This window comes from Apus apus, chromosome 12, assembly GCF_020740795.1.
Source record: "Apus apus isolate bApuApu2 chromosome 12, bApuApu2.pri.cur, whole genome shotgun sequence".
Lineage (NCBI taxonomy): Eukaryota > Metazoa > Chordata > Aves > Apodiformes > Apodidae > Apus > Apus apus.
This window is the reverse complement of record NC_067293.1, coordinates 5928896-5951232: the sequence shown is the minus strand read 5'-3', so window position 1 is coordinate 5951232 and position 22337 is coordinate 5928896. Positions and strand designations below refer to the sequence as shown.

The following is a 22337-nucleotide window of genomic DNA, read 5'->3' as shown; positions in this document are numbered from 1 at the left end:
CACCTCCCTCCAGCAGTCGTATGTTCTCCCCACTTCAGTTCTGGCTCCCTCCTGCCAACTCAGTGCCTTCTCATAACAGGACACGAAAGGGACAAGTTGGGAAATTGGGGAAATGAGGAAGTTGGGGGGAGGAATATATTGATTATTGACTAGTTTGTTTTAAAAAAAAATAATAATAAAAGCTACCTTCTAGCTCAGAGGAAATGCTGTGGCTCGTCCTTCTGCATAAAAAAATGGCAGCTTAGCTGGCCTGACCATATGTGAAGGGTTCTTGAAAGCCACTTCTATATCAGTGCAGGGATAAGAGCAAATTACATAATGTTTTACAAAAATGATAAGTTCTTCCCAGGTTTCAGTAGTGTCAGACTGGTGAATTGTGACTTTGTTTTGCCCTGCAAGTCAGGGACTTGTTATTCCTGGGAGTGGGGCAGTATGCTTGTGCATGCTTCTTCCATATCTCTGTGCTTCCACTGGTCACCCAGAGCTGCTGTTCTTGTTTAGCAGATAGTTAATTGCATTTCTGCAGTCTGTTTACCACCTATTTATTTAAACTAGGGATAATAAGTGACAATGTGAGTGCATGCCTATGTATGCCTTGAGTGAATCTCATTGTTATCATAATGATAATCTGTGTTGATGCTATAGGTACATATTTTGAGTATTGATGTTGCTTTTTGTGTCTGCATCCTCATCCTTTCTATATTGTGCTGTCCCAACCCAGATGCTTCAGCATGCATAACAACAGTATTTGTGTTTAATATCCTTGAAATGCACAGCAATGTATGAGCAGTGCAGGATTCAGGAGAGTAAATATGCATAAAATTGGAATCTCCTTTGGTTATTTTACTTTGTTAGTTATGCATGTTTGGCATGTACAAGAGATAGAAATACATTTGACAGACCTCTGAGTTATTTGTGTTTGTCTACAGATACTTACATTCTGTATTTGAAATCATTCTAGTTCCCATGTATTTGGTTGTTAAAATCTTTCGTGTTATTTTAAATTCAGTGCTTGTAGTTTATCTATAATCCTTGGCAGGTACAGTAGCTCAGTGGAACACAGTTTTTAACCCGAATGACGTTTTGGAACAACGACAACTGAAAAATGTTTTCTTTTTTCTTTCCTTTTTTCTTCTTTAGATTCTTTATCTTTGTTCAGGAGCCTAAGGTTGCTTGCTGATCACAAGAAGATGTTTCTGTGGCTCTTTCTGGTTCTGTCATCTCCAGTTTCTTCTACAACTGCAGATGCTGATATATCTGTGGAAATTTGCAATGTTTGCTCCTGTGTGTCAGTTGAGAATGTACTCTATGTCAACTGTGAGAAGGTTGCAGTCTACAGACCAAATCAGCTTAAACCACCATGGTCTAATTTTTACCACCTCAACTTTCAAAACAATCTGTTAATTATTCTGTATCCAAATACCTTTCTTAATTTTACACATGCAGTGTCCTTGCAACTGGGTAATAATAAGTTACAGAACATTGAGGGAGGGGCCTTTATGGGTCTGAGTGCATTAAAACAGTTGCACTTGAACAACAATGAATTAAAGATTCTCCGAGCTGACACTTTCCTTGGCATAGAGAACTTGGAGTATCTCCAAGCTGACTACAATTTAATCAAGTTTATTGAACGGGGAGCCTTCAATAAGCTTCACAAGCTGAAAGTCCTGATCCTTAATGACAATCTGATTTCATTTCTTCCTGATAATATTTTTCGATTTGCTTCTCTAACACATCTGGATATACGAGGGAATCGAATACAGAAGCTTCCATACATTGGAGTTCTGGAACACATTGGGAGAATTGTCGAATTGCAGCTGGAAGATAACCCCTGGAATTGTACTTGTGATTTGTTGCCTTTGAAAGCATGGTTGGAGAACATGCCCTATAACATCTACATTGGAGAAGCCATTTGTGAAACACCCAGTGACTTGTATGGAAGGCTACTGAAAGAGACCAACAAGCAAGAGCTGTGCTCCTTGGGGACGGGGAGTGATTTTGACGTGCGCATTCTGCCTCCCTCACAGCTGGAGCCTGGTTACAGCACCCCGAACGGCCACACCACTCAGACATCAGTGCACAGATTAGTCACCAAGCCGCCAAAGACTACAAATCCTTCGAAAATCTCAGGGATAGTAGCAGGCAAAGCACTATCTAATCGCAATCTCAGTCAAATCATATATTACCAGACCAGGGTGCCTCCTTTAACTCCTTGTCCGGTCCCCTGTGTTTGCAAAACACATCCTTCAGACTTGGGATTAAGTGTAAATTGCCAAGAAAGAAACATAGAGTCAATGGCCGAACTCGTACCAAAACCTTTAAATGCCAAGAAGCTGCATGTAAATGGCAATTACATTAAGGATGTGGACACTACAGATTTTCTTGAGTTTGAGGGGCTGGATTTGCTACATTTAGGCAGCAATCGGATTTCAGCGATCAAAGGAGAAGTTTTCCGCAACCTTACAAACTTACGGAGGTTGTATCTCAATGGCAATCAGATAGAGCGTCTGAGCCCAGAAATGTTTGCTGGCCTCCACAACTTGCAATATCTATATTTGGAATACAATGTTATCAAAGAAATTCTAGCAGGCACCTTTGACCTAATGCCAAATTTGCAGTTGCTCTACCTGAACAACAATCTTCTGCGAAGCTTGCCAGCGTATATTTTTGCTGGTGCACCACTTGCTAGGCTAAATCTGAGGAACAATCATTTCATGTATTTACCTGTAAGTGGCGTTCTTGATCAGCTAAAATCTCTTACACAAATTGATTTGGAAGGTAATCCCTGGGACTGCACTTGTGATTTAGTTGCTTTAAAACTGTGGCTTGAAAAGCTAAACGAAGGTATCGTGGTGAAGGAATTGAAATGTGAAACACCTGTGCAGTTTGCTAACATTGAACTTAAGTCTCTGAAAAATGAGATCCTCTGTCCTAAACTTCTAAACAAGCCATCTGCTCTGTTCACTAGTCCTATGCCCGCTGCTACTTTTACAACACCACTGGGACCAGTTCGGAGTCCTCCTGGTGGCCCAGTTCCACTGTCTATCCTAATCTTAAGCATATTGGTTGTGCTTATTTTAACTGTGTTTGTTGCTTTTTGTCTTCTTGTTTTTGTGCTTCGGCGCAACAAAAAACCAACTGTAAAGCATGAAGGGATTGGAAATCAAGAATGCAGTTCTATGCAACTGCAGCTAAGGAAGCACGATCACAAGTCAAACAAAAAAGATGGACTAGGTGCAGAGGCCTTCATTCCTCAAACCATTGAGCAGATGAGCAAAAGCCATACCTGTGGCTTAAAAGAGTCTGAAACTGGCTTCACGTTTGCTGACCCGCCAGGGCAAAAAGTAATTTTGAGAAGTATTAATGACAAGGAGAAAGATTTATTGCATGTGGATACCAGAAAAAGACTTAGCACAATTGATGAGCTGGATGAGTTATTCCCTGGGAGGGATTCCAATGTATTTATTCAAAATTTTCTTGAAAGCAAAAAAGAATACAACAGCATAGGGGTCAGTGGCTTTGAAATACGTTATCCAGAGAAACTACAAGACAAAAAAAACAAGAAATCTCTAATAGGTGGTAATCATAGTAAAATTGTAGTAGAACAAAGAAAAAGTGAGTATTTTGAACTGAAAGCTAAACTTCAAGGTTCACCTGACTACCTACAAGTCCTTGAGGAACAAACTGCTTTGAATAAAATATAGGTCATGCAATCTTATTGCCTACAGAGGACATTTATTTAATGATGAAAGTGCCTTTTGTTGACTTTTAACTTCCAAATACTATATTATATCGATAGGCATAGAGGCAGGTGCATCGAAGGGTGTCTGATTAACTGTAACTGCATATGATTTGTCAAGTAGAGGAGAATTTCCATAGATTTTACTACATAAAGCTCATGCCCTGTGGAATCCTGTAGGGATACTTCAAACTCTATTGCCAAAGGGATGCTTTATACATGTTACACTGAATTTAACCTCAAGAGGCATATATGTTTTGTACCTTAAATGCAAAACCATCGTCTCCTTGTGATTTGTTAGAACAAACACAAGAAACCTGGTACTGGTATTTGTACCTCAGCTGGGTCCCTCATCCTGCACGTGGATTTAAGTTGGTGGAACTGGAGTAATCCTTTGATTTGTGGTGTTGTAATGGCACTGTTTAAAGATTATCTGAAAAGTAACAAGCATGCAAAGAGAGAACATTCGATAGTATGTGTAAATTGGTTACATTTATGACCTGCATCTTGAAACCACTGAAATTATAATGTTAAATTGTGCAAATATTTGTTTAAAATATAACATGCATTACATACCTATGGAATAAATTTGACCATTTGAAGCATACATGTCTATACCTAAAATTAAAAAAAAAAGTAGTTCAACCTGACTTCTGCAGTATTTGTGGCATCTGAAGAAAATATTTTATATTTATGCAGAATCTGTTGTAAGACTATCTCCAATTAAAACTAGAGTTCCTTCTCAGTTATGTGAAACACTTGCAACCCCAACAGGTTGTCCAGAATTGTCAAAGTGCTTACCGTGTGAGCGTAGCAGAAATTATTTTTGTAATATAATTCATATTTATGAAATACTTTGTATACTAAATAGGACAAATATGTACTCCTTAATATGTATTTAATATGCCTGACTTGTTTTCCTGATCACAATGCATTAATCATTCAGTATAAATAAAACCAGAACAATATACCAAACAGAAACTGAGGTTGTAATGTATAGAATTATCCAGAATTAAGTGATCAGATATAATAATAAAAATTGTTCTGTACTCTTCTTGTGACATTAGCATATTATCTTACTTCAGATTTGTTACCAATGGTGCATTTTAAAGTAGATCCATTAGTTTTTTAGTGTTGTGTCTCAAGCAATTATTTGCCATCAGTTGTCTTGCTTTTCACGGTTCTACAGCTTAAATATTTTTCACTAGAAGTATTTAGAGGAATTCATGGTAAGGGTAATGTTTTAATTGTATATGCATAATTTTTCTGTTCTTATCTGTCTGACTGCTGTCAGGAAAAAAAATATTAGAACAGTGAACAATATGGCAAATCATGTCTATTTAAAACCACTGTAAAATGAATATAGTGGTCTCAGTTCAGAGTGTTGTGCAGCTCATGTCTCGAGAGTTAAAATTTGCTTTGTGAAAGCTGAGTATGAATAGCTAGGAGGGAATGGAAAATCCCCACTGTATGTCACTGATAGTACCTTGAAATGAGAATGGAGGTATATTGCTAAGCATCATACAGCAAATCTATATTTTGAGATTAACAAAAGTTCTTTGATTGGAAAAGTAGTGTTTTCATTAATTTCAATGAGCTTTGGCTAAGACCCTCTATCTCCTTTGCTTCCAGAACCTTCCCCCCTCCTTTTTTTTTTATAATCAATACATAAATCAATTAGGATTAGTAGGATAAAAACATGAATGTTTTTCATTAATTTGAAACTAGCAAATATTATAGCAAGACCCAATTGTAATACTGTGGAGAAGGCTGAGTCAGGACTTTCCATTATAAACCTCTGGTTTCGGGGCTTTATGACACCGCTGTGAAATTTTTATTCTGGAATCATACTTGGCAAACAGCCAGCAGTATATTTTTAACAAAGTTTACAAAAATAAAAAGGCGCTGCTTTATATTTAAGAGAAAGCAAAACAAAACAACATTTTTCTACTTCCAGATGTTTCTGCTCTTGTGACATAGAGTTTTGGTTTATTATTTTTTCTCCTGTGACAAAATATGTACTTGAGTATGGAAGGTAAAATTAGAACAGATAAATTAATGGCTGAGTTTGTTACAAAAAGCTGCTGCTATCCATGCACAATAATTTACTTAATTCAGGATATCATAGGACATGGATACTAGGGACATGCATTTCTAGCATAAGAAGGTCTTAGTTGGCCATCAATGCAGTACATGGCCAAGGCTTGAATAAGAAGGTTTGAGCTTATTGTGTCAAAAGGCTGCAGATGGGGGGTTAAAGATGCACTGCCATGATAGACTTAATGGCTCCATCAGGAGGCTGAGCATTGTGTGTGCAGAGTGCTGCATGGCTTTGGGGATGGCCAGTTTCTCTGGAGTTAGCCAAAGCATAGAGCTTCTGAGACACTTCAGTGCATTGTCAGAGACTGTCATGTCCCATACCCTTTTCTTCAGAGGCACACATTAAAAATAGTAAATCAGTTTATACTTTTAAGTGATGTTTAAACTGATGTGCTTATGACTCACATTGCCCTGAGTTAAAAGAGCAATGATGAGTAGTCATACATTCCTCAGCTAAAAAAACCTGAGGGGTTTGTTTGAGGTTTTTTTGGTTGTTTGTTTTGGTTTGGGTTTGTTAATTTGTTTTGTTGGTTTGGGGTTTTTTGTGGTTTTGTTTGTTTTGTTGTGGTTGTTTGGGGTTTGTTTGTTTGTTGTGTTGATGTCTTCTATTTTCTGATCAAAAGAGGAAGAAGGACTGAACTGTTAAGATGGAAGGATAAACTGGGTCACATTTTCCTGCTCATTGAGGTCCCAATTCAGTAAAGCATTTAAGCTCAACCTAAATCATGTACAGAAGGCCTACTATTCATGAGCTCATCATTGCACACTTGCTCAAGAGTGGGGCTTAGACAGTTTCATGATTGACTTTAAAAAAAAAAAAAAAAGCAAGCTCAGAAACATTGTATTTAATACACAGAGCCCAGTGACTCTTGGGATTCTGCAGTTGCCTGTAGGTTCACCAGCATCAGTAGAGGTTGCATGATCTGGACCTTCCTGTAGAAGTTGTTTTCATATATGATGCAAGATATAGTGTGAGAGAAGAATGCAGAAGCTGGCAAAACACTATTTCTGTGAAATTGTTCCTTTGAATGACAATGTCAGTTTATTTCCTCCATGTTTTGAAACAGTGTATGTTGTCTGCACAGCGGTTTGAGTGTAATGACCATTCAAATCTATGATCAGTCTATCTGGGAAGGTAACACTTGGGATGTGGCTTCAGAAATCTGACTGTTCATTATATTGGTTTCAGTGGCCATGTTTCTAAAATGGCTGTTAAGGCCCATAGACATAAACTACATCAGTGAAGGTGTTAACATAATCTGTTGTCTTCGTTGTATGGTAAAGAAGTTTCAATTTTTAAATAAAATCAATAAAGTGTAATTGTTTCATTGATAAAGTAAAAAAATGGTGCAATTTTATCAGAAAGGAACTACCATGGTGCAAGAATGCAAGACCATTAGATGACTTAGTTTTGCATTTAGTGTTTAAGATTGACAATAATGTAGAAATCTAGTATAAAAATCTTTTTTAGAATATTTTTTTTTATAAAGAAGCCATAATGACAATATAAATCAGAAAAGGCATGGCCTTGTGAATAATGTTAAGAAGTGTTTCAAAATGAAGAGAACACATCCAGAACTTGGTGGTGGTATATCTATAATATCTTTTGCATGATTTGTACATCGATATTGTATGAAATGAGCACAGTGAGATTTTTTTTTTTTTTTGTTGCATCCAAAGAGGTAGGAAGGAAATATAACAAGAATGTATTTATTATCACTATTTTGAAATAAAGTAAAGAAAACAAAATGTATTGGTTTTACCCTTCTTCGATCATTACTATTCTAGGTTAGTTTATAGTCTGTGTAAAACACAGAAAGCTATTGTTCATGAGTTTTGTTTGCCTTCAGCAACATCAGAATATTAGCCAGTGTTGACTTAAAAATTTGTATGAAATAGTAATAAAATGGTTTGGTGCTATTGTATCTCTGAAACTAGACTTTATTAAGTGCCTGTAATAGTCTCTTTCGAATTATTTGTGTATGGATGAAAGAGAATCTATACAGTAGTTAAGCAGTAATGTTTTCTAATCACCTTGACAATTATTTTTTCTGCAAGTTTTCCCCTTCTGCTCTCTAACCAAATCCTTGTCTCTGTTCTACAAATAGTCCCTCCAAATTTAGTGTTGCTGTGGTTTTTTTTGCATTAGTAACACCAGGATTTAGTTTTTAGTTTGATTCTGAGATCTCATACAGATGTGCTTAGAGGAACAATCTCATAATGCTAGAGGCATTTGTTTGGATTCTGCTCCCTTATCATTAATCATTTTTAATAAGACAGTTTTTCAGAGAAAAGTTAAATTACCCTTAGCAAAAACAAAAATCCAGACACCATTTTAATTGGTTAGGTTAATTTTATAAATGAAAGTTGAAAAGACATCTTTAGATAGTTTACCTTCCAAATTTGGAGATTGTAGTAAAAAATATTTTACTAAGCCTACATTTACAAATCTTCATGGGAAGGGAGAAGAGCAGAAACAGAATTACATCTAGATTAAACATTCACTGTTGTGTAGGATTTAACGTGCATTATAATGGTGGTGAATGAGAATCAGAATGTGATATGGACTAGAATATCAGAACTTGATATGGATTTTATTTCACTGCCAGCTGCTATGTAGGAGCAAACCCACCGTATCAATCGAGAAACATCTATGTACATATTTCATAACATTTCTTTCTAAAGAAAAACTTGAGAATCAAGAATAAGTGTTCATGTTTTGAAAATAATTTGTGTGCACTGATTTTGTGAATGTAGAGGAACTTGGCAGTTTTCTGATAATAGTTTTTGCATTACTTAGTCTTTTTTTCTAATCACAATGAATTTATCCTTATGTATTCTGATTGATGTTGGGATAAAAAATAAAAAGAAGAATGTTAATGCTCAGGGACAAAGCATCTTTGAAATGTACCAATGTAAATCCAGATTAACTCAACAGACCTTAATGGAATCAAATCAGCCTTACCCTAGTGAATAGAAAAGCAGAAATTTACCATATTAGGTTAGGAACTGATCTGTCCAGCATTGAAATTTTTTATTTATTTATTTATTTATTTATTTATTTATTTATTTATTTATTACATGAAATAAAAGATAACCTTTCTTTATGCTCTGTTGATCTGTGGGGTAAAGCTGTTACTGGTTTCAAATAACCACAGGATATAGAGAAGGTGTGCAGCCCTGTATCTGTTTGATGTCAGCAGAATTCTACAGTGATTCTAGACCTGTGAGCATTTTATAGATGTATTATGGATACAAAACTATTTTGATTTGCTGGTTGAATACATAGACTTGGGACAAACATTGCATAAAATAAGAATGCTATCTTAACAGTACCATTTATTTTTTCCCCTATTATGGGAAAAACTTACCTTGCTCTTTCTCGTTAGGTTTCATCTTTATTTTCTCATCATCACATCTTTATTTTCTCATCAAGTTACATCTTTATTATCTCATCTTTATTTTACTGTTAATTTAATTCATGTTTGTTAGTAATACTTAAGAGTTTATTGTCTGAGAGCAGTACATTTTGAACAGTCTGTTATTTTTTAAATACCAGTCATTAGTAACTGATATGGTATTAAATACTGATTTTTCATTCTCTTGCTGGGAATTTTTGTACTCATTCAACTCTAAATAATTTCTTAAAAGCAGAAATAACAATTAGATAGGGAAAAGAGACTTAGCTAGCACCAAATCTCATTTTTTCGCATGTGTGTATGCAAAGGTTTAAAATACTGTAAATCAACTCCGATGGGAACGTGTGTGTCACGTCATTGTCTTTGTTTAATCAGGAAACAAAAGGTGATCTCTCTATGGTTTAGTAATCATTTTGCATATGTACAGTAACAAGGAAGTCTTCCTCAGTTTCCTTCATCCACAAGCAATCGATTTCCTAGAAACTGTGCACTATGGCTTTCCGGGGCATCGTTCCACTTCATGCTCTCACTTCATCTTCAGTGTGGTGATTCCCTTCTGTCTGAATGTTTATCTGGACATTGGTTAATGGCAGTTTTCAAATAGACAAAGAAGTAGGATTTCTCAATTTGCAAGAACCAGTTAAAAAGGCAGATTGGAGGAGACTGTCCTGGATGGTTTCTGTTTTGTGTCAGAGATGTATGATCCAAAAGAGAGAGGAGTAAGAAATGGTTTAAACTTCTATTAGGAAGATTCATGCTGGACTTCTGAAGTTGGGCAGTGATGGCCTTTCATGACTGTAAGGTGTACAGTGTAAAGTGAATGTGGTTCAGTAATTGAATCCTGAAGTGAGGCCGTGGTCTAAATCCTGCAGACATCTGCATGTACCCAAGCTAGGCTTTAGTGTTACTATTCACTGAAGAGTCTTGGACAAATTATTTAGGTTAAACCAGTTGTGGTACGTATTTCTTAACGAGGCTTTTCACTGAGGTGTGGTTACGTTGGTGTGTACATTGGATGCTGTTTGTGTATGGAGGTTAGTCTATACCTAATGTTTGCTGAGCAATTTCTTTGGTAGAGTCTCTCTTTGTGAGATACATTAGTGCTCAAAGCTGAACATCAGTTGCTGCACAGGAAGTACATCTTAATGAGTAAAGTCACAAGGGCCAGAGTGTTTTGACAGAATTTGAGCTCTTCACTGCAAGGAACTACGGGAAATTATGTACCCTACAGCAGATTTCCTTGCTCCATGGCAGGATTTCATAGACTGTGAATTCTTGTCAGCAGGATATTCTTCTTGTCTACACACCACAAATAAGACTCTAGGTCACCTGTCTGGTGCAGTCTGTTTGCTATTACCCAAAAATGATTTTGTGGAGAAATGTGGAAGAAGAACTTTATTTATTTATTTTTTTTTCTGAAAAGCAAAATGGAGTGAATTTGAATTTTTCAGGATTGAAAAAGAAAACTGCAGATATTTTAAATAATGGTCACATTGTTGAGTAATGTCTGTACGTAGAAAGTATTTTACTAAGAGAGAAAGAAAGCAGTTGGGTTTATATTTTTAGCATGCAGCTTTTCAAATTGTTCCATTTTTGGGTTAGAATATGCCCTGGGAGCCAAAGGACTCACATGTGCAGCTAAGGGCACAATTTAGCTGCAAAGATACATCTTAAATTTCTTGCTGCCTTTTGTGTGGTAGGAATTAAATGCAAGGTTTTGAATATTCCCTCTCTAATGTGAGTTAGATCAGTTAGTGTTATTCAGGACCAGTCTTTAAGCTCCAGCTGAGATGTGTCTGCAAGTTGATGAAGTTAGCAACAGGAGTACAAGTGTCATACAATGGGTGATGTCTTTGGATGGGGTTAACACTGAAATAATTTGGGATCTTTTAGTTTCTTTCTTAAATATTGCCATGTGGTTGCACTGTTTTATCCTGATGAAGATCTTTACTTCTGGAAACAGTTCAATAAATGGGTAGTTTTACAAATGTGATCAGGAGATTGTGTCCAAATGTCCATCAAAAAACTTTCCTTTTAATCCTTATGGTTCTCTAAGATGTAAATAAAAACATAATAAGTAAACTAGATTTTTGTTCAGTGAAAATTACTTTTTATTTAATTGAGTGAGATATTTAGAATGTAATTTGAGAGAATTGGGATACTGCCAATAAATAAGGTCCCTATTCTGTAATCCTTTCTCAAGAGTGTAAGCTACGGAAGCATTAAGAGGTTTTGTCTTTTCAGTAGCTTTCCCTAAAATTTGGAGTTTTACTTTAGCTGTTGCAGTGATGCCAGGAACATGATTTTATGATTTTGTTGTCACAAAATAAACAGTAACTTGCAGAAGTAGTGATCAACAAGAACAACAGTGTGGTGCGTTCTCTCTATGTGGCTTTGTCAAGTAATTTATACCACTTCCATGTATGACAGCAAACATAGTAAGGATTAAGTGTTGTAAAGTGTTTTGGTAAGGATTCCCTTACATTTGTAATGTGCTTTCAAACTGAAAGCAGTATGCAAATTATGAGTATTATCAGCATTTCAAAAGGGGAATACCATCCTACTGCACATAGTACTCTATTGTTCAGATTGAGAAATATCACTGAAAATGAATAAAATGGGGTTTTGCTTTCTGTAGACTTTTCTCCTTCAACCATTAAATAGGCCTGTTTTTTCTATACTGAGCAATACAGCTCTGAGCTGTATGCAGGGAAATATATAGGCCTAAAAAATACAAGCAAATTATTTCCCTCCAAAGAGAACATCTGCATTATAATTAAAAAAAAAATGTTTTCCGATAACATTGGGACCTCAGGCAGTTTTTGCTTATGCTGGCAAGTTGTGGGACTGAGATGTAGAATCAGAGTTGATTCCTATTGCCTTTCTCCACACAAATATTTCCTTTTGATGTTACACATACATGAGGTCAGTGTGCCTAGTGTCTCTTAATGCACTATGGGGTTGAAGCAACAAGTGTCCGTAGCTACTTAAGCAGGTATTTGGCCTGGGCTTCAAAAACAGTAGATAGGGACAACCATTTTCTACCTCAAAGCCTATTGTGATGGCCAGACTCAGATTATTTTGCTGATAATTACATATGCTTCTGATATAATAATTTATTTACTTTCTGAATCACAACACTGCTTCTCATGAGCAAGAAGAGAAGGCTCTCACATTTTATTCCCCATTCTTCTGTGCAGTAGAAATTCCTTTAATCCATTTCTAAACCATAAAGAACAATGAATAATCCTATATAGGAAAACTCCATTTTATGTAATGCACTGAAGATGGCACTGTAGTAACAACTTCATACTGTGAATGATAAGATATGCTTGTGTTTGTTCCTGAAAATTTATTAATTTTTAATTTATTTATTTAGCCCAAGTAACAGAAATCCAAAGGTCAGTTTAATGCAGCACCACCCAACGCTGCTACTGTAATTGAGGCTTGAGAAGTATTATCTGTTTCTTAGACTTATCTGGAAGGAGATTCCAACTCAACTCAGACTACATGGAATAGTTTATAGTTGATCATTGTAGAAACTTCTTTTGATTAAAAAAACCGAGGAAAGTAACAAAGAAAACCCTGCTAAGGATACCACTTCTCCACATCTGTAACCTTTACAAGCCAGATCAAGGCACATTAACAGTGCAGCAAGTTTCTAAACTAAATCTAATGGAGCCCAGGGCAGGGCTTTATGGTATTAGTTGCATTAAACTATCCTTCCAAAATTCAGTTTCCTGTAAAGTCTGGAGGCTTTTATTCATGTGGAACAGGAGATTAAAGTTAAAAAAAAAACAACAAACAATCAAAACCACACAAAGAATGCCAGTGGTTGGTGAGAGTCACAATTAGATTAATGATAATTTTTAGTAAGAATAAAGAAAAAGAAATTTAAACTGACAGTTACATAGATCTGATATGGTGCTTGTATCCATTTCTTTAAGCCCTTCACTCACACCAGGTGGGAGTTTTTGTTTGTTTTGGTATGTGAGTAATTGGGCCCCTATGCAGCAATTATTTCTCATAACTAATTCCATCATACACACCTCAGATATTTTGAAGGGAATTAAAAATGGAAACATTGCCTTCTTTTTAGGATTTGCCTCGTTCTCGAGAAGTTGGTGGAACTAACTGTGCGAACTGCCACCAAGGGACTTTTTTTCAGGCTTTGAGAAAAAAATGCAGGATTTAAACCCGCCCTGTTTTCCTTGAGAGATAGCAGCTGCCCCAAAGGACCTAATCCTCTCTGTCAGCAAGCCAAATTTGGGGGGGGGGAGGAGGGGCTGAAATTTGCAAAACTTGCAGAATATGCACTTACATGCCAGGCTGCAAAAAGGGCTTGGGCTGTTTGAGAGGGGCTCGGCTTTTCTCTCTGTTAAGGGTGATGCAAAGCCAGCCAGGTATTACATGGCTTTAGAAAAGCCTCTGCAAAAAGCCTAGGTGTCACTTCCAGTCCAAGGGCCTGACACCAGAGCCACTGAGCATGGCTTTCTCTGGGCTGTTCAATTCTGCTGGCGTGCTAGTTCCTTCTCCCAGCAGGGATTTTTTCAGAAGCAGCAGCCTCAGCCCCAGCCTGGTGGGCGGGAGAAACACCAGCACGTTGCTTGGCTTGGCGCTGGCTCTGCTGATGGATTAATGAGCAGCGTTAACCTCCTCAGGCTGCCTCTGCTTGTGCTCCTCAGTGGGAAGGATGACAGCCACACAGGGCGTGGGGAGATGTGTTACATGAGATGCTTGTAGTGGAGACACAAATAAATAGACATAAGACCCACTTGCCTGGGAAACAGGATCTGTCTGGCTGCACTGCACATTGGCACCATCCTCAGGCTCTGGCCAAAAGCAGAGCTGCTAAACCCCAGCTCTGCAGTATCTTTTTAAGTGCAGGGTCCAGGAGCTGCTGGGGCTTGGTAGCAAGTCCTCTTCGGATTAAGGCCTGGGGAGGTCTTTCCTCCTCTGCCCCAGAACAGGCATTTCAGAAGTTCTTTTTGTGCATCTCTTCAAAGATACAGGAGTTAAATAAATAAATAAATATGTTTAGGGCCTTGATCTTGGAATAAATATGGTAATAGCTCTTTAATTACCTCAGCAGGGTGCTCTTCTCTGTACACAGCACTTCCCAGCTTCCCAGCTGCATGAGATCTGCATCCTACTCAGCTTCCTCTCCTCTGCAGGCTCAAAACTTCCTAAAAGAGCTCTACAGTTCCCTCTGTAGAGGAGGATACTGGTTTTGTTCTGGTGTCAGTGAAACCAGGGGTTAATCAGTTCTGTTTGTGCTACCACATTCTCCAGCTACAATAAAACTAAATGTGGGTGGTGGAGACAGACAAGTAAGCCAAGAAGCTCACGGTAAGTTAGGGGGATATTTAAGAGAAGCTGAAGAAGGAACTGAAATACCGTAGATTTAGAGGTCTAGAGCTGGAATTTTTGCTTAGAGGTGCCTTAGGGTTCATGGAATTGTTTAGAGGGCTGTGAAGCATTTAGCAAGTATGAGTTAGGTGGGAACAGGCTGAGCTGCTGCAAAAATAAGCACTCTATCTTACATACTCATGTAAACTTTTCAAGATCTCTGTGATGCATTAGCCATTAATATTTGATTTATCACTTACTAAATATTTCATTTTATACAGCTCTTCAATGGAAAGGTGATGAACTGCATTGTCTACAAGAACGTGTATCTAAAGATCTGGTAGGTCTCTCCATCCTTTAAAAAATAATTCTATTTATATCCATTTTGCAGGAGGTAAAATGCATTATGAAGTGATGTCTTGTCTCATTTTAATTTAGAAAATGCAGGATTAAGCACCAGCAGACAATATTTGTATTGCAGAGGGAGAGTTGTTATGAACCTGTAGTGAAACCCACCTGGATCTTCATTACCCCCACAACACACAAGAGTTGATCTGAACTCCCATGGCAGATGGAGCAGTGATTATGTGAGGAGCTGAGATAATAGCACAGGCCCTAGTGCAAAGAAGATATAGAAGCTATGCAACACCAGTGTGTGCTCCCCCCACAGTGCAGCTAAGTTTCTGCACCCTTGGGAATTAATGCCTTTGCCTCTGTGCCTCCCTGGGACTTGTGCCACTCTAGTATGTAGAGGGTGAAGCAGCCTAAGACACAAATCAGAAAAGTTGAAATTGTCAAAAAAGCAGTATTGGGTAATCTTTCCCTTTTATGTTTTTATGTGGGGTTTTTTTCATGAAAACGGCGTGTGAAAGCTCCATGCCACAGTTTCTCTTCTGTTTTGTGGTCGCACATGGCCACCATCTTCACCCCCTCTGTCCCATATCGCATCAACAAATGCTGGCATATCATGAAAGCAGTCTCCCTCTCGGTTCTCAGGCTTCCCACTGTGCAGCAGTCCACGAACACCCTCTTCCTTTTCCAGTAGTTTTTGCTCTTAATCCAGCAAAGCACTTTCTTAGGTCCTTAATAGCAAGGTTAAGATTAAGCACTTGTTTAAACACTTTGCTAAACCATGTTTTGCTGAATCTTTGCCAAATGAAAACAGATGGTCTAATTTACCCTGATATTCTTCTGTAAGCCTTCAGCAGAGCTGTAAGAGTAACACTATGGAGCAAAGGTGTACTCCAAAGCAAGGGGCAGTGCTAAGCTATTCCAGACCACAAGATGGCCCTGAGTTCCCTGGGAAGCTGTAGAGATTTGGGGACCGTACTTCCTGTCCTTATTCCTCTTCCAGGGAAGAGCACTACCCTTTCTGCAAGGAGTGTCGCTCTGCCTAGTCATCCCTAGTGTTATCCCAAGTACTTTCAAGGAACAGTCTTCCCCAACTGGTCACCAAGAAACAGCTGCAGCTGGGTTGCACACAGTGAGCAGGGCTCTTTCTGCTGTATCAGTCTCTGTTGTAGGATGCTAGAAGCATCCTATCTGGTGGCATTTTCAAAATGCTGATGGATCTTTAAAGCTGATTCCTTTTACTAAAGAGCAGCCAGTATAATTTGTCATTCTGTGACACTGAAGGATTATGAAAAGTGATGTTAACAGGTTAGAATTTGGTCCATCACTAAAGATGCTATAGTAAGGTTAAGGCTTTGCAATATGCCACACACGTAAAAAAATATTAAATAATGGCTTATACAACATGAATGAAACAAATTATTAGCCTAGGAACATAGATTTGTGGAGCTGTGTTTTTAAAGTAATGTTATTCACAAATTTGAAAATGCTACTAACAATGACAATCCCATTCAAACCCCTGGCTGTAGGATAGGGTCTCAGAGATGTGTATGACTAAACATGATACGGTCCTAAGGAAAAACAGCAAGTGAGCATGGAATTAAAAGCTTTAACATAATTCAAGAACAGGCTTAATCAATACTGCTTTGGGATTTTTTATTGTTCCAGTGCTTTGTGTAAGGGTTTTTTGTGTGCATGGTTTAGCTTCTGTAACTGATGCTCCTTCTGCTCTGCGCAGGGAGTCTAACTTGTTACCTAAATGTGCCTGTTTATAATAGTTTTAGTGCTGACTGAAAAGTATGTGGAAGAAAGGAAGCATGGAATTTGGACTTTAAAAAGTCTTTCTCATGAATTATTTATACTATTTATTCTGCAAGATCAAATGCTGTTTTTTAAAAAAAGTATGACAGGGAGCGCACAAGAGATTTTAGAGGTTGGATATGAGCAACAAATCTTTGCTAGAAAAGGAAAAAACAATAAAAACATCTCCAAACCTCAGAAATAAAGTTTGCCTAAGAAATATTAAAGATCAGTGTTGTGGGACTGTAAAATGTAGACCCAAATCTGTAATTTTATTTTTACAGCTATGTGTTGTCATGCTCTTCTCTGATCCAAGACTAAACAGCAATTTGCAAAATGGGGTGGCAGAACACAGATCATCTTCATTTTTAGCACTCCATAGCCTGGGATGATCCACTGCATGTGTTAGCCTCTGTAAAACTAGGAAATTTCAGCCTCCTTCACCGCGCTTTATTCTCTTAAGTAATTCTCTGTGATGTGTGAATGGTGAAGTCCCTTGGTTTAATTCAGTGAGCACCAAAAGGGTATATATGGAAAGCCAGCCTCGTCCTCCTTCATTTTTTTGTAACCACTTAGAGGACAGCAGTAGACATCTTTCTAACTGTGAGTGGATGTGTATTGGGGAAGGGAAGGCATGCAACAGGAAAAAATAAAGTAACTTTTTATCAGTTTGCTGAGTTTAGGCAATGTTGAGTTTGACTTCCCAGGAAGTCTGATCTGAAGTGTCGTGCAGAAAGCACAGAAGATGTCCAGGAAAGAGCTTGTTGCACTGAGTTTGTACAGATGTTTGGATGGAAGGGAAGAAGAGTAGCATCTGTTATCTTACAGAACCAGGTGCTGGGGGCTCTGTCCTCTTTCCTTCTGTGTGCTTTGCAGGTGCCAGTGCCAGAATTAGCACAAACTTTCAAGGAGATCCTGCACTATTTGCTGGAAATAGTGTGAGGAAACTGCCATTCTGCAGAGGGTACAACTGAGGGTCAGGAATAGAGCATTTGTTTTGAGGGTACATAGGCCAAGCACTGCCAAATAAAAATCATGGCAAACATGCCTATTCCTTGCTGACAGCAGTAATAAGGCTGCTTGTATCTTGTGACTTGAAGGACACAGCCTCAGGGAGGCTTTGTCACACAGGAGCCCACTGCTCCCTGACAAAGAACTGAGGATGTTCCTAGCCTTGTCTTCACTGTGGGAGTGGACAAGGTGGTCTCAGCCTTCACTAGCAGGGAGCATGGAGGTGCTCTGATAGTATCTCCTGGATCTGCTGGAGTCAGCACAGCTCCACTGATCTGAGTAGCCCTAGGATGAATTTTACTAACAGAGTTAGGTCCCATGGTGTCACTGGTGTTCATGGAAGTGCAATGTATTGGAAGAACAAGTATAATTTTTTCCAGTGGATACCATGGGAAGATGATGTAACTAACTAGATCCTGTTCCTCTCTTCTTTTCTTGTTTACTCTACTTTTAAATGGAGACCAGCTGGAGTTGTACCAGCTGCCTAATTTATTCAGATATTCAGATTAGTAATTTAATGACATCTCTTCATCAACTATGGTAAACTCTGGTTCAGACCAATGGTATTTGGTGCTGCAGTAACTCTCATGGGCATAAAAACTAGCGAAGAAGCAGGATGTAATTCAAGAGTTGTTTAAATCTCTGTAACCATGGTTACCTAAATGATGCATAAGACCAGTGTTTACAAAGTTTAGTGCATTGTTTCCAGAAATGGGAAGCACAGATTGAGAGTTCTCCCTAAGACGTATGTGCAGGAGATGAAGAGTAAAAACAATGCTCTTCTACTTTATGAAATAGTGTTCTGTAGTATGTTCTGCTTTCAGCTGTTGTGACTGTAGTAGCCATTTGTAACTGTGGGTCTGTGGGTTTGATGGCTGTGGTAGACTTTGGTGGCTGAATTTCAGATTTAATGTCAATTGAGGGGGGCAACAATTTGCTGATGTAGAACCTTGTCTTCATAAAGGCTGTTGCACCAGTTGAGGTTTTTTTTTTTCATCTCCTCAGACAAAATGACTGGTTTTAGGATCAACTATTGCCATCTATTTCTTTCTGTACTATTTCAGAGTGCAACGTGCTGTTGCCTCAGTTTCTACTTGCCAGGTTAATGTCTTCTTCATTCCTTCATTCACTCATTCATTCATGAACTCATTTTTACCATTCAGTTTTAAGCTAAGTTCAGAAAGGATGCCCAGCTCAGACCATAAAATGCCTCAGCAATAAGTAAAGAAGCACAAACAAAAAAACCTAGACCTTTCAGGAAAAAAATCACCCAAGGCAACAGACCCTTTCATCCTCCTGATGCTTTGACAGAAAATCATTGTTATCATCATGACCTATTTTTGTTGGTTTGTTTTGGTTTTTTATAGAGCTAGAAAAAATGTGGTATGAGGACAGGGAAGGGGGAACAATATATATCTCAGGAAAATGTTCCACAAACTACCTTAAACATTAAAATGTTTTCCTTTGCAATAAGCTTTGAATAATTTTTTAAGTGTTTATTGCTAAACCACTGGGAAAAATACCATCTTTCATTGCTGAAGACAATCTGTTTCTGGTTGGTATGTTTGCAGAAGCCTAGAGGGAAAATTTTTATGAAATTGAAGATTTTTCACATTTTTCTGGAGATTGAAGAAAAAACAAACAACAAAAATCAGTCCTGAAAAATTCTAACACTTCAGTATTTTACTGATTTCAATAAGCACAGATGAGAGTTTCCTCACCTAGTAAAATCCTCTAGGAAAGGTCAGCAGAGGCATACATGGTGGACGCTCTTAACATTGAGTACTTGTAGGCTAGCCTTGCATTTATGGTGTATTCCTTATTTGGTTGTTCATGTTCACAACTCTGCATTGCATGCTTCCCTCTGTATCTAATTTGATATGGAAAAGCATATGAGCCAGCGGCCAGAGAGGTCAACTGCTTCCAGACATTTCATCAAAGCTGGAACTGCAGTAGCTGGAGGCCAGGGCTTGCAGTAGCTGCAGGAGATGGTTCTTGCTCCTGCTCCAATCCCCAGCACACTGTTTTACAGTCTGCTTAATGTACATGCAAGTAGTCTGGAGTCTGAGGAGGAGGCAAAGGAGGAGGTATTGCCAGACAGTTGCTCTTGATTAAAAGCATGACACTATCTTAAAAAAATATTTAAAAATAAAGCACCAGGAGACAGAAATTTTTCCTCCAGAACCCAGCCGCAGACTTTATTCAGAGCTCTTGATGGAGCAGAAATCTTTCTCTTAGCTTTATCAGCCTTTTAGAAAGTCCCTCTGTTTGGTTAAATTTAAACACTATATGATCAGCAAATCTCTTTGCCTTGAAATTGCACCAGGGTCTAAGGCAGTTTGTGAGCTCCCTGCCAGCTGATTGTACCAAGTAAGGTGAGAATCCACATGTGCACAGATGCCTGAAAACCCATGCACAGAGGTGAAGCTTTTTTTTTTTTTTTTAACAAAATCTACTCTCTACTTTACAAATGTGAAAAGTATAAAGGTTTGTGAAGAAAGCATTTACTTCACAGCTGGTTTTTGTTAATCTGTGCCATATAAACAGTGCAGCATTATGTAGTACGTGGTTACTGCTTGCTTAAGAGCAAAGTGAACTCCCAGAATAAACAGCTATGAACTTGATGGGAAAATGGGCCATGAAGAAAAGGCAGCATTTGATCCTTGCTACTGCAACAGGCTTAACTGGCTGACCAAGGGACCATCTGCTGATGGACCTTTCCCACATGAGTTCTGTTTCTGTTAGCTCTGCTACTGTGACCAGGATGAGAGCTTAGCTCCCAAACAGCATTTTTATATGTATTTTTTTCTGATTATTTCAGTTTTACAGTTACACCCACCAACCTGAAACCCGTGATGTAAGGCACTATTTAGGGGGTTATGCTGTGCATAGCAGTGTGGGGAACCTGCAATAAAAATGTTACTCTGCAGTACTTCTTTTAGCAGGCAACTAATTCAGGCTTCAGTAAGAAGCAGCATCTTGAACGTGCTACTTTATTTCCTTTTTTTAAAATTTTTTTTTGGTTTTTGAGCTAATGTTACAGCAGAACTGCAATATGCCTCATTTGCAGCATGCTGCTGTGGATATTATAATAATGATTGTTTATATTAGATCATCTGTGTCCTGGCTCTGAGTTAGTTCTCTAAGAAGTTTACATTTTATTAATTTAAAGCAATACCACCAATTTCAAGCTAACCTCAGTATGAAAAGAGGCTTGAGTCTTATGACCCAGAAGTCACATTAAATTGCATAAAAATATATTAATTATTCAAATATCAAGATTTATTGCATAAATCTTACTTTCTAAAACATATTTGTTGAATGCTACAGGTCAACAAACTAGAATTGTTTGAAAATCGTGTAAGCCCAGAAGTCAATGCTTGTCTGTACAACTCCTACATTTAACTGCATGAGGGACATTCACCCATCCAAATGTAGCTGGATTCTCCCGGAAGCATCTGTTACAAATGTGAAGAAGGAAACCTGTGTGGTCAGATGTAAGGGGGGGAGGGAAGGGTTGAAGAAATTTGGCTCAGAGCTCTCAAATGGTGCCTGTTGCTGTGGAAACGATGGCCTTTGCAGTGCCTATTGCATCTCTATACATTGAGAAGAGCCAGCTCTTCTGTATAGCACTAGGAGGAGTCTAAAATTAAGTTGATCAATTAAGGGCCTGTGCTATGAGAGAAAATGTAGACAATAATTTAAACTGTGTGCTGAAAAAAAAGTAATTAATCACGCCTTTATGCAGTGACATACAGTTACATCCAAATGCCATGCTGTGCTTCTTAAGCAGAAGAAAAGGAAACTGATAAAAATGGAACTGAGCTTTTAAATTCAATTGCTCACAACCTTTCACATGTCTTCCCTATCCTCATGAGTGAGCCAACCAGTATATAATATTCACCCTCCGTTCAACCACTAGCCTGCAAGTAGGATCGTATAGTATGATTATTTCTTAAAAGAACAAGGCTTGAGCTCTGAGGAGTAGATGCTTCCTCTTAAAGCACATTTCCTTCTGTTTGCAGTTTGTATGAGGGACTGTCTGATTGTCACCCAGGCAACCAACGCGGGCATGAATTTGATTAGATATAGTTTCACAGATGTGGAGAGTGTTTTGAACTGTTTGGTGTTTCTGTCAGAATGAGAATTCAGTTTGTTAACTTTTTGTGTGAAGAGCAGGGAGAAAAAATCATTTTTTCAGTTGGGGTTATCTCACCTTGCTAGTTGCTATTTATTTGTGTTTGGTAAATGGTTCCTCATTCTACGGTAACCATTGAATCATGAAATCGTTCAGGTTGTAAAAGGCCTGTAAGATCATACAGTCCAAGAGAAGAAAAATGTGGAAAAATTCCAGTGTTGACAGCAGGGAGCCATGTAAAACTACAAGGTCTTTTATTGTCTCCACTGAAGCAGATTAAATTATTATCATTGCTCTAGAAGATACCATCATTAAAATGTGAAGAGTATTTGGTCATATCGTAATAATGAGAGTCCCGGGAACACACTTGGATGCTTAGCTATGCACGGTCTGGCTTGTGAAGAAGCAGCTTGGTATTGTAACTGACAGC

The 22337-nt window shown here is 38.1% G+C and overlaps 1 protein-coding gene across 4 annotated transcripts in view; it reads left to right on the top strand.

The window, feature by feature from the left end:
• SLITRK4 (SLIT and NTRK like family member 4) overlaps positions 1 to 22337 on the top strand; it is a 130577-nt gene that overhangs the window by 1655 nt on the left and 106585 nt on the right. For 3 of the 4 annotated variants that reach the window (XR_007890672.1, XR_007890673.1, XR_007890674.1), the window contains exon 2: positions 14889 to 14947. Coding sequence is in view for 1 of the 4 variants with exons in the window: in XM_051630266.1 (XP_051486226.1) it covers positions 1191 to 3704 (2514 nt within the window). In the remaining 3 variants the exon portion in view is untranslated. Of the gene's footprint in view, positions 1 to 1140; positions 8857 to 14888; positions 14948 to 22337 lie in introns of those variants that run through there. The other variant, XM_051630266.1, reaches the window with a different exon arrangement.